This window comes from Phycodurus eques, chromosome 4 (assembly GCF_024500275.1).
Source record: "Phycodurus eques isolate BA_2022a chromosome 4, UOR_Pequ_1.1, whole genome shotgun sequence".
In the NCBI taxonomy this organism is placed as follows: Eukaryota; Metazoa; Chordata; class Actinopteri; order Syngnathiformes; family Syngnathidae; genus Phycodurus; species Phycodurus eques.
Genome location: NC_084528.1, coordinates 21,426,614 through 21,440,733, shown reverse-complemented (window position 1 = coordinate 21,440,733; position 14,120 = coordinate 21,426,614). Strand labels below are relative to the sequence as shown.

Here is a 14,120-nt window from a genome sequence, read left to right as displayed (position 1 = left end):
TGTTCAATGTGGACACGCCGATAATCTCAGATGCAGATTTGTTTTTTCCCCAATATCCGGAAAAATCAGTGTTATGGCCATAATGAGTCAAGGTTCAGTGATTTCCGTAACAAAATATGGCCATTCCGTAACATTTGGCAGCTCTGTTTTGGATCTTATGTGGCTCAGTACAGTGTGCTCTTTTTCTTTATTTTTCGTATTTGTTAATTATGTTGATATGGTTATGTGTTTTAATGGTTTCACTCAAAAAAAACAATCAATTTCTTTTGTACAGTGGCGTTAACATCATTCTGTGACCACCCTCACAACTCAAAACACTCATCTCTAATCATCTTTCCCTGTTGGAATGAAGAGAAATACCATTAGTCTGTTCCAGCCTCACCCCCCAAAAACATATTATATTTGTCTACTTGCTGCTCCACAGTTTGTGTTCAAATATTCATTGCTCAAAGGGTTATAACACCACAACACCGATGCTATACGTTAGCCCGTCGATGGCGTTTTGCATTATTTGTCAGCATTAAGCTTGACGGACTTATCCACAGTGAAGCAAAGCTATGTGGTTGCTTTTAAACACAAACGTGTAATTTTCTTTGTTTTATGTTGAGTTTGGCAATGAACTTTAACTCAGAGAGGCTTTAAACAGCTTGAAGCTTCTTTTTGAAAGATTTGCTCACAATACCAAATTGCTGCTTGTTGTGAAGTGAGCACTTGTATCTCAAATTATGCTCACAAATCAAAGCAAAAATAAAAAAGCCTATATGCCGGCTCGTATCTCAGAATCAGAATCATCTACATTTGCCAAGTATGTCCAAAAAACAGTTGTTGGAGCCGCTCTAGTACGACAACAGACATTCTCTATCGCTATCTCTAAAAGCAGGTCACTCGTGTCTCAAGGCACCACTGCATAATACATTTCCAAAACGCACAACAAGTTTTTGTGTTTAATTGTTAAGTTCCATTTCAACGTTGTCATTATGTCACTTTTTCCAGGGGCTAGCAGACAACCTGATTCTCTGTTTAAAAAACAAAACAAAACGATCCATGTGGACTAAAACCATTTATGCGGCCCAGGATTCATTTGAATTATTTATTTATTTTTAAATACTCGTGTGCGTGGGGACAGTCATTCCATCGGTGTGCGCACGAAAGATGAACACATTCTCTGTGTAGGACAAAAACCAGATCAACAAAACCATTAAGAAAAAGAAAAAAAACAATGCACAATGCAGGGATTGTAAATTAGGGATAATTTCAAAGTATGAAACAAACTAATTGGGTAGTTAACTAGCAGCACATGTGAGGCATGCGTGTTAGGGCTCTGGTGATGGTGACTAGTTGCATCAGGAGGGGTTATTATCGTCACTCCTCTGGCCACATACCTGGACCGACGGTGTCCGCTTTCTGCTGCCGAGCGGGTTTGAAATCATTTTCTCTGCCTAAAAAAATGAGACCACACTCTGGTTTACATGGCGGCCGCTACATGCAAACATAGTTCTATCAGCGGGGGGGGAAATACCTTGCGTGGTATACAAAGTTGTGGTGGCAGAGATTATTATTAATATTGCTGTGTGACCATAAAGCAAACAAAAGGTATGTGCGTGTGAATGCTCCCTGTGTGCGCGTAGCGGCGCGGTAAAGCGGGAGTGTTTACACTGCGTTTAGGGGGGCACAGATGGATGTGTTTACCTGAGGCCAGTCTGGCTCTGCGCAGGGTCGGCGAGTCGGGGGGAGCGGCAGGCACAGTCAGGTAGTTATTCATGTTTTGGATCTGGAAAAAGACAAGGACATTAGTACATTCGTATTAATATCTTGGCCCTCTGTGTGGATCAAAATTCTACGGTCAACACAACTTAAGCCTCCCCCTTCTTTTTTTTAACACTGCCTAGAAAAGCCAGCATTTTCACTGTTCTATTTACAGTGAAGCCCAAATATTCGCGGCTCAGATGTCATGAATTTTCAAAAACACCAATTTTTTGCATTAATCTATCCTCTATTATTTACTGAAAATCACTTCTTTTTTGCTTGGGCCAAAGCAAAAAAACTAAAAAAATAAAAATAAAAACAAAAACAAAAATAAATCATCTTGGCGCCACCTGGTGGAATCCTGGTGGTGTCGTTGGGTATAATTCATGGTGTGTTACTCATGGGTTTACACTATTAGCGACAGGGTACTCCCTTTTCCCTGCGAATTGTGAGGATTCACCGTAAACAGGATCAACACGGAATGAGGGGATAAAGCCGACCCGCTGCCTGTGTGTTAAGGCATTCTGCAATGCCAGACGGGTGTGAAGTTTAAATTGTCGCAGTTGCACCAAATGCTTGAATTGACATTGCAGGATACCGTATTGCTGCGTGACAGGACACACAATTGCAAGGGTTCTGCGTTAAAGGTACAGGTGGATAAATCCCAGTGTTTCTGTTACAGTTCCAATTCAGCTTATTTTGCTGTATGGTTTCGGTGTATTAAAGGTACCGATACGGACCGAAGGGTTGAAGTCAACCTGGGAATTTACCTGCCTTTGAGATATATAGCCTGTCTTTGCTGGGTTTTCTGTAAGACACTCTGTTGTGGCTATTTTGCAAGATCTCTATTTAAAAGAGGCTTTAGTTAAGTAGCCCCTTTCTGAGTGAAAAATGCAGATACGGGGTGTTGGGTTCTATGTGAAAGGCGATCTGATGCGACAATTTTTCGGGATCTCTGTGTAAAAGAGCCAATATTTGTTAACTGCTACACCATCAAAAAAATGATACATTCGCTAAAAAAACTGATATCTAATACAAGATTAAATATCTCAAATCTAGGCAACATATGCTTGCTCCGCTGCCCCAAAAAATCCTTACTGGGCGGTTTTTGTGAAAGAGCATTTCACTTGCTTCAAGTAGTTTGTTTTTTCGTTACAAATCTTAAGGTATTCTAACTTGTTACTGAGATTTAATTATTGGTTATGTTTAAAATTAGCTTAAATATAAGAAATACTAGAAATCCATAGTTATAGATATACACTATCTTAAAGACATAATTGGCAGTGTTTGAGGTTAGCTATTTTTACTTGTTTGAAGAAATCTTGCCAAATCAAATGTTTACGTTACGTTTCACACCATTTTGCTTAAATTAAGTAATCTATTTCTCATTTCATTACCCTTTCCCCCACTTTTTAAGCCTAATTTCAACAGTGTGTTACAGACAAAAGCATTGCCACACCATTTGACCACTAATTAGGCCTATACAATCTCACCAACAGCTTTCACTTTTCGAGGAAGACTTTCTATAAATTGCTGGAATTTTTATCCCAGAGGAGTTTCGTTGGGGTTGAGGACAGTGTTCTGGGCAGTCCCATATGAATGGAAAAAAAGGGAACCTCGGCATACCTTCTTATCCAGTGTAATCATCTTCTGCTTCTTGAGGAGGAATTCACTCAAGTTGTCTTCGTACGGATCAACCAACAGGGTGTGCCGGTTGTAGGAGCGCAGCTGAGGAATAGAAAATTGGATGAATCTTAAAATACACTGCTTTTCCCGGAGTTTGATCATTAAATGACAGCAGGAAGAAAACACTCCATCTTTCAGGGATGATAAAGACAAAGTAAGAGTAGCGTTACCCTTTGCCTAGTCTTCTGGAGGTTGCTCCGGAGGATCTTGCGGATCTCCTCCTCCCGGCTTTTGGATAGCTGAGGCAAAGCACGCTCCTTGGGCTTGGCGGGTGGCGGCTTCTTGGGCTGGATGTTTCTGAGATGCGAGTAAGAAACACATGGCGTCACACAATCATCCCACTGAATGTTAGCTCATAATTCTCACTTTTGGCGGCGTAGGATCTTGTGTTATCGACCGCAACGCGATGGTCGAATAGACTCATCCATTAAACTTTTACGTTCAGTCAGTGAAAAATGATTCAACTGCTCACAAGGAGCAGCTGGGGAGCAATGTGCAACTTTATCACACCGTTGGAACTTGCAGCCACGCAGTAGTAACACTTTGTGACCCATGAGGGCCGTGATTGCCCAGAAGAATAAACAACTTTTTTTAAATTTTTTTTATTGACTGTTTGAGTCTTTGATGATCTATCTTGTTCTCTTTGCCACACTTTTCTATGTGTTCTACAGTTTTGATGCCTGCTAAATCCAATAACTTGGGCAAAATTCTTGCAATTTTGCATCAACCATTTCGCTAGGACAGTGCTTCTAAAAGTGTGGTACTAGTAAAACTAGTGGTATCCAGGCTTCCTCTGGTGGTACGCCAAATAATCACTCCCTTTACAGTTCAGTTGTATTTAACTTTTTAGTCCAACACAGTAGCATTCAGTCCTTACGAATTGCTTGTTTTTAAGCTATTATCCATTTTCCGTGCCGCTCATCCTCACTGTCAAAAAATATTTTCCCATATTTAAACACAGTGTTAATGTTCAAACCCTGCATGTTACAGCGGCTTATAAAATATACTTTTCAGGAATTAAAAAAAATGCTCTAGTTTTTGATGAACACTTGGGCTTGCTACCCTACTGTATTTTAATATGGTCATTATGGTGGTACTTATAGAGCTCAGTTTTTTTGTTTATGTGGTACTTGGTGTAAAACGTTTGAGAACAACTGCTCTAGGATACTTCAATCATTGGGCTCATTTGGGCGAGTTCACTAGAAGGAGTTTGTCAAAGTACAATCCCTGGAATTCGCTCAAAGGGGCTGCTAAATAAAACAAAGTGGACGACTTCCTGTTCAATTTCAAACTGAGGTCCTTGGGACTTTTTTTGTGCATCTTGTTATGATGACATCCACCCAATTTTGTATTGATTGGTGAAACTGGTGTCAGGGGCTATTTTTCCAGGATGCGTCTGATCTATGGCCAACGACTTTGTACTCACTGCATGGAGACGGTGGAGGGTATGGCAGAGGGCAGTTTGACGCCGCCTCCACTCTCCACCAGCTCGATGGCGTGCTTCATCTCTAACTTGTGGTAGAAGGCGATGAGCTGAGGCTCCTTGGAGCGCTCGCCGGCGATCAGGCACTTCTTCACGTACTTCTTGTTGAAGCGGTTTAGCCTGGAAGGAGAGGGAAAGGGATGCCATTTCTTGTCAATATGCTGTAGACACCGGACCTACCATTTGTGTATAGATGTTTTTGAATGTCCATTAAATGATTGAAAAGCATACTTGTCCTTCCAGTGATGATGTCCATAATGTCCACAGATGTCCTCAATGCCGGTCAGGAGGTGATCAAGGAACTAAATGTGAAGAAAACAAGACCATCCTATGAGAAAAAAAATCTTCCACTGTTATGGAAATTTTAGAATGATTCCGTCAATCATTTCAATTTATAGGACTGGCCTCCCAGCAGTTCTCAAAAGGGTTGAGGTCAGGGAATGATGGCGGCGACACCATTAGTATTCTTCTGTTTATACTTAGCAGCAAAATATTCAACGGTATATTTTTGAAGCATGAGATGATGTTTGGAGAGCACGGTGACAAGTGGTTCAGCAAGTCTGCCTCACAGTCCTAAGGTTTGGGGTTCGAATCTCAGCTTGTGCAGTTTGCATGGTTTTTTTCTGGGTACTCTGGCTTCCTCCCATTTTCCACAAACATGCATGCAAAGTTCATTGAAGACTAAATTGGCCATTGCTGTGAATGTGCTTCTTTGTCAGTAAAATTTTCCTTAATTAGCCTTTGTCAAAACTAAATCTTTTGCGTTCTCAGTTTTCTTGTCCAGTGTTTTCACTCCTTTTGCGAGGCATTGGACTATTGCATGCATGTCATCAGGAAAAAAATATCCCTTTTCCTTAATATGCCTAAAACTGTGACTCACTTAATCGTGAAGAATATCCTCATTTTCAACATTCCCCGAAAGTAATTTTCCTTTAATTAGGCTCAGCAGGGAACTAATTATCAAACTTGCCTGTGATTGATATCAGTGCTCTAAAGAGAGGAGAAACAATATGTTAAAAAAATTTAATAAAAAATAATAATGAAGAAAAAAAAAAAATTCCAGAAAAGCTAGAACAATAATGCTTTTTCAACTTAAATCATAATTTGGAAGACAGTGTATAAGCTGTCTGGAGCCATTATGGGAACAATGCAACCGGCAACACGTGCCCATTTTGCGTGTTTTTTTTTTCAGAATCAGAATCATCTTTATTTGCCAAGCATGACCAAAAAGCACACAAGGGATTTGTCTCCAGTCGATGGAGCCGCTCTAGTACGACAACAGTCAGTCAATTGACAGAACACTTTTGAGACATAAAGACAGGAAGAGCTGGTGACCGGGATGTGGAGGGTCCGAGAGTATTTTGCATGCTCTTGTCTTAGTTCTGACAGCATGCAAGTCCTCAAGGGTGGGTAGGGGAGTACCGACAATCATTTCAGCAGTTTTGATTGTCCGTTGCAGTCGGAGTTTGTCCTTTTTTGTAGCAGCACCAAACCAGACTGTGATGGAAGAACACAGGACTGATTCGATGACCGCTGTGTAGAACTGCCTCAGCAGCTCCTGTGGCAGGCCGTGCTTTCTCAGAAGACGCAGAAAGTACATGCTCTGATGGGTCTTTTTGAGGACGGAGTTGATGTTTATCGCCCACTTCAGGTCCTGAGAGACTGTAATTCCCAGGAACTTGAAGGTCTCGACGGTTGACACAAGGCAGCTGGACAGAGTGAGGGGCAGCTGTAACGAAAGATGACTCCTGAAGTCCACGATCATCTCTACAGTCTTGAGCGTGTTCAGCTCCAGGTTGTGTCGGCCGCACCGCAGCTCCAGGCACGCCACTTCCTGTCGATATGCAGACTAGTCACAGTCTTTGATGAGGCCGATGACAATGTGTCATCTGCCAACTTCAGTGACAGCCGGGTGTGTTCAGGTGCAGTCGTTTGTGTAGAGAAAGAAGACCAACAGAGAGAGGACACAACCTTCGGGTGCCCCAGTGCTGATGCTGCGTGTGGATGAGGCGGTCTCCCCTCTGGAATGATGGTGGAGCGTTTGAAACAGGATGGTACTTTGCACAGTTCCAGAAATCTATTGAAGATCTGTGTGAAGACTGGAGTCCGTGCAGACTTTGAGCCAGGATGGGGACACATGGTCTGGGCCTGCCGCTTTGCGTCTCACATCCTGTTCGTGGATGGTTAACGCAGAAGTCTGTGTGTGGTGTGATTGTGGTCAGTGGTGCGGCTGGGTGGGTGTGGGGTTTGAAAGTGTCCTTTTCAAATCTACAGTAGAAGGTATTCAAGTCGTTGGCTCGTGTGCTATTGTTCTCAGCTTGGGGTGATCGTCGCTTGTAATTGGTCAGCGATTGGAATACATGCGAGACTGATTTAGAGTCGTTAGCGCTAAATTGTTTTTCCAACTTTGCTGCATAGTTTCTCTTTGCAATGTTAATTTCTTTAGTCAGCTGGTTTCTAGCTCGATTATACAGGGCCCTCTCTGATATGCGCCTTCCTTAGCTTGGCGAAGTTGCTTAGGTTTGGCAGTGAACCACGTCTTGTTGTTATTGAATGTGCGACTTTGTTGGGACACACACATCTTGACAGAAACTAATACAGGATGTGAGTGCCCGTATATTCATCCAGGCTGCCAGCTGAATTTTCAAAGACATTCCAGTCTGTGCAGTCTAAACAGCTGTGAAGTTCTATCTTTGCTTTGTTGCTTCATTGGTCCACTTTGTCACTGTTTTCACTGTAGGCTTCACGCATTTAAGTTCTTGCCTGTAGGTCGGTATGATGTGAATTAAGCAGTGATCAGACGAGCCGAGTGCACCACAAGGTTTGGCACATTATGTGTTATTTAGCGTAGTATAGCAGTGGTCTAAAATGTTATTTTCCCTGGTAGGACAGTCAATGTATTGCTTGTATTCAGGGAGTTCATGGTTGAGTTTAGCTTTGTTAAAGTCCCCGAGAATAATGAGGGGTGAGTCCGGGTGTTTTTTTTCCCCAATTTCGTTTACTTGTTCGGCGAGCATTAGAAGTGCGGCGTTCGTGTTAGCTTGAGGCGGAATGTAGACACCAGCGAGAATGAATGATGCGAATTCACGAGGCGAGTAGAATGGCTTACAGTTAAAAAACAGCGACTCTAAATGCGGGCTGTGGTATGTGCTGAGCTCAGTGACGTCCGTACACCATTTTTCGTTGATATAGAAGGATATCCCACCGCCTTTTGTTTTCCCCGATGATTCCATGTCGCGGTCTCCCCGGTGAAGATGGAAGCCGGGAAGCATGACGGTGCCATCGGGTACAGCCTCACAAAGCCAAGTCTTCGTATAGCACATGGCGGCGGAACGTCCGAAGTCGTTACTGGTCTTTATCAGAAGATGAAGCTCGTCCATTTTGTTGGGTAGGGAGCATAAATTCGCGAGGTGGCTCGACGGAAACGGCAATCTGTATCCTCTCTTGCGGAGCTTCACCTAGATGCCGGCTCGCTTGCCTCTGTGGCGCCGCCTTCGTTTCCATGCGCCAAAGACCGCGGTTGCTGCTCCGGTGAGTAACTCAGGGAAAAAACTGAGCGGATTTGCGAAAGTTGGTGAAAGAAAGTCCGGAGTAGCCTCCTTGATAGTTAGCAAGTCTCCCCTTGTGTAAGTGAGTCGTGTAATGTCTCCAAAGACGAACGAAAAACACAAAAACAAAAACAATACTAGAGAGCTGCGTAACCGAGGCATCCACACAGGGAGGCGCCATCTTGTTTGTTGCTCAGCTCGCAGTTGAGGCTCTCTGACTGTTGCTAAGACTTTAACACATCAAAATAGAAATTACTGTCACTAGACAACCAACGGTTATGTCTCGTCTTCTCAAACGGGTCTCTCTAAAATAGTGAGCGCTGTGTGTAGTGAATAAAAGTGGTACTCTGTTGTCGTCATTGTGACATGTTTTATTAGTGTCAAGATGGAATTTTCAGTTTGCATTATTGACAGACTGCCTTGCAGCAGTGCAGCTCTCATGCATGTGCAAGTAAAGCTCTTATTTTGGTTAAGGGAAAGCAAGGGTGACTCCTTGTAAACGTACGTGTGTGAGTGTGTGTGTGTGTGTGCCTGTGTGAGTGTGTGCCTGCGTGTGTGTGTGACTCATGCTACAAAATGCGGTCACGCACACAATTATTTATATGCCAAAAACAGTGGAGAGGAGGAGTGTGTTCAGGTTGTATTAGACAAGTCGCAACAAGGTATTTTGCTTTTAAAAAAAAAAAAAAAAGCTTAAGCAACCGTCTGTCGAAATATGAAGTACTTCCTGAAATGAAGGTGTAAATGGACATAAGTACCACAAAATACCTGTAAGGGGTACAGTGCTCTAAATTTGACGACCCAAGCCAGAAACTAGGAAGCGCTTTTTTTTTTTTTTTTTTTTTTTTTTTTTTTTTGCCTGAGGGGACATTTTTAATTATACATTTTACATCCATCCATTTTAACTGGAGCCTATCTCAGCTGACTTTGGGGGTGGGGGGCGGGGTACACTCTGGACCGGTCATCAGCCATTCGAAGGGCATATACAGACATAAGCATTCACACACACTTTTACTTTCTTTCGAGAAGTTTACATGTGTTTGGAATATGGGAGGAAGTCATAGTACCTGGAGAAAACCCACGCAAGCAGGGGAAGAAATGAAAACTCCACATTGAATGTGTTCATGCAGCTCTTTGAACCTGGATCTCCTGCTTGTGAGGCAGATAGATGAACCATGTGACCGCCGTGCTGTATAATTACAATTTTTGACCTTATGAAAAATGTTCATGTCAAGTGTTAAACAGTTCATGCCTTTTAAAGCATCAGTAATACAATAACCAAATTCGGCCTGTCGGAAATAATATACTTTTTAATAAAAGCATACATCTACCTTTGTATAGATTCCATTAGATTATCATAGCTCATATTAAGATTCTATTTACTAGTTATTTTTTGTCAGTTCAACCTGTGTTTCGAGCATAATGACGCTCCTGATTGTAAAAATTGTTTATCTAACACCAAATGGACCATTTTAGATCCACTCGTTATGACGCATACCCACGTCCATCCCGGTACAGTACGTAATCTCACATGCTGTGTTCATTGACCCTCACCCTTAAGCCTTCTTAACACTCACGCGGACGACGACCGCGCTGATGTCACTGCGGCTGTCTCACGCGTAGTTGGCCTTTATACCTGAGCGCAACCCACGCGCGCTGTTTTGAAAGTGTGCTGCAGTTCTCCTCCAAGTCGGCGGTGTCGCTACGGCTGGTATTGGTTAGGACACCACAGGGTGGAGTTTCCTTTGCATTTCTTTTTTGCTACTTCCAGTAGCCATTTTTACTTTCCTTTCAGTAACAAAGCAACAACAATGGCGACCACGACAGAACAAATGGAACTAGATGACCAGATGATAAGTTTAATTATGCTGCAAAATCGATCGAGAAGGCTGGCGACGTAGATGGTATGTAGAACCAATGGGCACGCTGGTACGTCATCACAGCATGTGACTAAAAAGGACCAATCGCGAGAGATGATCTCCGTGGCGTTCAACGTTGTCGGATGCGCGGCAAGCTACACAGAGGAGCCGTGCGGGGCAATTCGTCAGTCATGTGATGCAATGCGGGCGTTGTTGGCCGTGCGACCGCGGGAGTATAAAGAGTTCTTTACTGTAGATGTACCTGAGTGTGGATCTCCTCATTGATGGAGCGCTTGGCCTCCTGTTTCTTCTTCACTGCCAGCAGGTCCACCAGAGGCTTGATGGTCATACCCTGAGATGAGACCAACCAAAAGGAAGTTACCCTTTGTTTTCAATCACTGATTCACATTATGCTACAAACAAAAACTAAAGCAAACTTAGAATGGTTACGCCAGAGCAATCATTTTGTCTATCAAACTGATGGATGAACCCATTTGGATGGCGTTTATCTGCTGTCTTCTGTCACATCAGTGAGCTGATTAAACTGGCTGTCAGGTTAAGTAGAAGAGCCTGGAGTGCATTATAACATCCATTAGCCTAAGCAAACTAAACTTACATGGTGAGGATATTAAACACGCATTGTTTCTTCAACAACAAGTGAGGGGTGTACCTTACAAGTGGAGTCAGTAAGTCAGCCAACACCTAAAGGGGACCTATTTTGCCAAACCAACTTTTTCTAGTTTTTGGGATGCAATGTTGTCTCTATGGTGCCTCAATAAATATGTGAAATATGAATTTAAATCATCAACGCATTCCTGAGTTTCATACATTTTTCTGCCAAGAGGCCTGATTTTGCCAAACCAACTTTTTCTAGTTTTTGGGATGCAATGTTGTCTCTATGGTGCCTCAATAAATATGTGAAATATGAATTTAAATCATCAACGCATTCCTGAGTTTCAGACATTTTTCTGCCAAGAGGCCTGAAATCAGGTCATTCGAATTCGTCACTAGCGAAGATCTCCGTCTTTCCGCTCCCGAGCGAGCACTGTCAACATAAACACATGTCCTCTCACAAGTGGGTCTTCTACACGGAGGCAACCAATCAGAGGAAAGGGGGCGGTCTTAGCCATATATGGACAAAGCGGATACAAAACTGGACCAAACAGAAGTTGATGTCAGAGGGGCCTTTTCTGGACACTCTCATGACAAAAATGTTTGTTTTTTTTAAATGAAATTGACACTTTTATACTAAGTCCATGTTAAGAGAGTTCCTCTATGGAGCTCCTCCAAATAGCCAAAATACAGGACCTTTAAAGGAATCAAGGTAAAATGGCCTCCGATGCAGTATTCTAAGGAAGGAATGTTTACCTTGTTTTCACCTTGGGCCACAAAGTAATTAGGGTTGCATTAAAGAGGCTGCTTCTAATGGTAAAACCACAAAAGTATTATCACTCCGGATGCAACGGTACAGGGAGAGGGAGAAAAAAAAAAAAAAAAAAAAAAAAAAAAAACTTCGGAACGTACCTTGGTTTTTAAATTCAAGGTTCGGTTGGGAACAAACTGCATATCTTTTGTGTGAAGAGGGACAGATTTAATGACATTAAAATGCAGTTTAACAACTCAAAGCGGTTATTTAAAAAAAGAAAAGTTGTCACGGTTGGGGTTGTTGAAGGCGAGGAAGGCAAGGCAAAAACGTGGGGGACCCACGTTCAGGGAAGCAGGGAGGCAAGGCAGGAGTGCAGGAGTCTCAAAAAATAATATTTAATCTCCAAAAAGGGGCAAACAAGGAACATGGATAAAGCAAAACTAAACGAAGTCCCACAACAGATAACAACCAAACCAAAGTAACAAAGAAACACTTGAATATAAAAAACTGGAAGCAAACTATGACTGGTGCGTAAGACTTGGAACAGATAGGGACAATGACACCTGACAATGATATGCCACATTGACAATGAACAAACAAGAAGTGATAGAAACCAGGGAACTAAATACAAACAGATTGACGAGACAACGAGGAACACCTGGACAAGACAAGAGTGGCTGGAGCGAGCTGATTGGTCGACACAAGGCAGAAGGTTGGACGAGAACAGGTGGACATAACTAAATGAGCACACAACTAACACGGAACACTGGAAAACATGGAACAAAACTAAACACAACCCAAACCAAAACAGACCATGACAAAAGTGAAACGTCAATAGTAAATCTTTTTAAGGAAACAATCGATTCAGACAATTACAACTGTAACAGTCTGAATGATCAGTCCATAAAATTGCTAATAAATGATTTGTCATTGCTTGCGAGCTCTATTTAAGAAAGCCCGAGAGGCTGTTTAAGTGCCGCTGGAAGTTGTGTTTGTACTATTCTAATAAAAACAACTTTTGGCTTGCCAGACATCTGTTGCCCAGAAGCTAAGCAGCACTGTGTTTGTTTACGGACTAGGTGTGTGGTTAGAGCACGAGGCAGTTAACACTTCTTGTTCCTTACCAAATACGCTTTGTGTGGGAACACTAATAACTGACCCATCATATTAAATATTTGCCACGCATTTGATTAGTATTATTATTTATGATAACGAGTGTTGACCAGAGAAAAGAAAGGGAAAATTGTGGCAAGCTTTCAATTGCCACATAAAGATACCTGTGAGCTAAGGGAAGCAAACTCATGAATTTTATTTAAGCCCCTGTCATTTTGTCTGAAATTCAAACCCGAACCTCTCGCCACAGTTTAACCGAGCTATTTTTGTCAGGATTACTCACACGTCTTCATGTCTACCTGCACGAAGACGGTGAAGAAGATGACGATGATGATGGCGGTGAGGAACATGTTCCTCAAAGGGAAGTGTTTCTCTTCCAGCAGGAAGCCTAGGGAGAAGGCGATGGCCCCGCGCAGGCCTCCGTAGGCCACGATGAACTGGTCTTTGGTGGTAAGCTTGACGATGCGGAACTTGTTAATGATGTACGTCAGCCCCACCACACCTGTGAAGAACACAAAACAAACGTTGGAATGATCAGTTAACGATAATACTGAAAACAACACTGCAATGAAGGCGTCATTCAGAACCAGACATACTAAGAATAACAACAGTGGAGAACGATGGTATCATGCATTTTTTTCATGCTCGATATTTACATTTCATTTGAGGAGACTGAGGGCAGCAAGAAAACGGGCGTTGAGGGCTCAGCAACAGCTAAGATACTGTTAGCATGTGTGTTTATAGTTTTACTTCTCATCATATATCCTCAAATTGTATTACACAGCGATGAAAAATCTACTCATCCAAATCTGTGTTTATGAGGAGACTGAGGGCAGCAACAGAGCGCTGCTGCAAAGTGGAGACAGTGTAATTATGCCAGGTGACCAGATATTAAAATGGTTCAGTACTGTGCTTGTTTTTTGCCAATAGCCAGTAGATGTTGGACCACTCCGGCCCTGTAGGTGGTGGTAATTGGCATTATGAAAAATATGGGTGCCAACTGTTCCTTCTTCTTTATGTAGTTTTGTTTTTTAAACAAATATTACATTTGTTTGTTCCTGGTTGGGGTATAAAAAAAATAAATGTAGGGAGTTCCCAATAGATGACCAATACATTCACACGAGGTTTTTTGTGTGTTTTCCCCTCAGAATGAAAGTCACACCTGGTAATTTAGGGTATTTTACCACCCTAACAAACTAATGACTCAGCGAAATTACTGACTCACTGTGTTGTCAGTCAGGTAACATACGCCGGCGTGATGCAACACGCCTAATCATGCTTGCACGTCCCGCCTCCAGAATCCTCCGCCAAAAGGAAGT

General features: G+C 42.4%; 1 protein-coding gene across 2 annotated transcripts in view; it reads right to left on the bottom strand.

Moving 5' to 3' along the window:
* The window catches only part of slc9a1a (solute carrier family 9 member A1a), a 54,387-nt gene that overhangs the window by 8,376 nt on the left and 31,891 nt on the right, over positions 1-14,120 (bottom strand). The window contains exons 5-12 of one of the 2 annotated variants that reach the window (XM_061674629.1): positions 13,101-13,303; positions 10,585-10,674; positions 5,147-5,217; positions 4,859-5,035; positions 3,603-3,729; positions 3,373-3,474; positions 1,690-1,771; positions 1,383-1,439 (exon numbers count right to left, since the gene is read on the bottom strand). In XM_061674629.1, coding sequence (XP_061530613.1) covers positions 1,383-1,439; positions 1,690-1,771; positions 3,373-3,474; positions 3,603-3,729; positions 4,859-5,035; positions 5,147-5,217; positions 10,585-10,674; positions 13,101-13,303 — 909 coding nt within the window. The remainder of the gene's footprint in view (positions 1-1,382; positions 1,440-1,689; positions 1,772-3,372; positions 3,475-3,602; positions 3,730-4,858; positions 5,036-5,146; positions 5,218-10,584; positions 10,675-13,100; positions 13,304-14,120) is intronic. The other variant, XM_061674630.1, reaches the window with a different exon arrangement.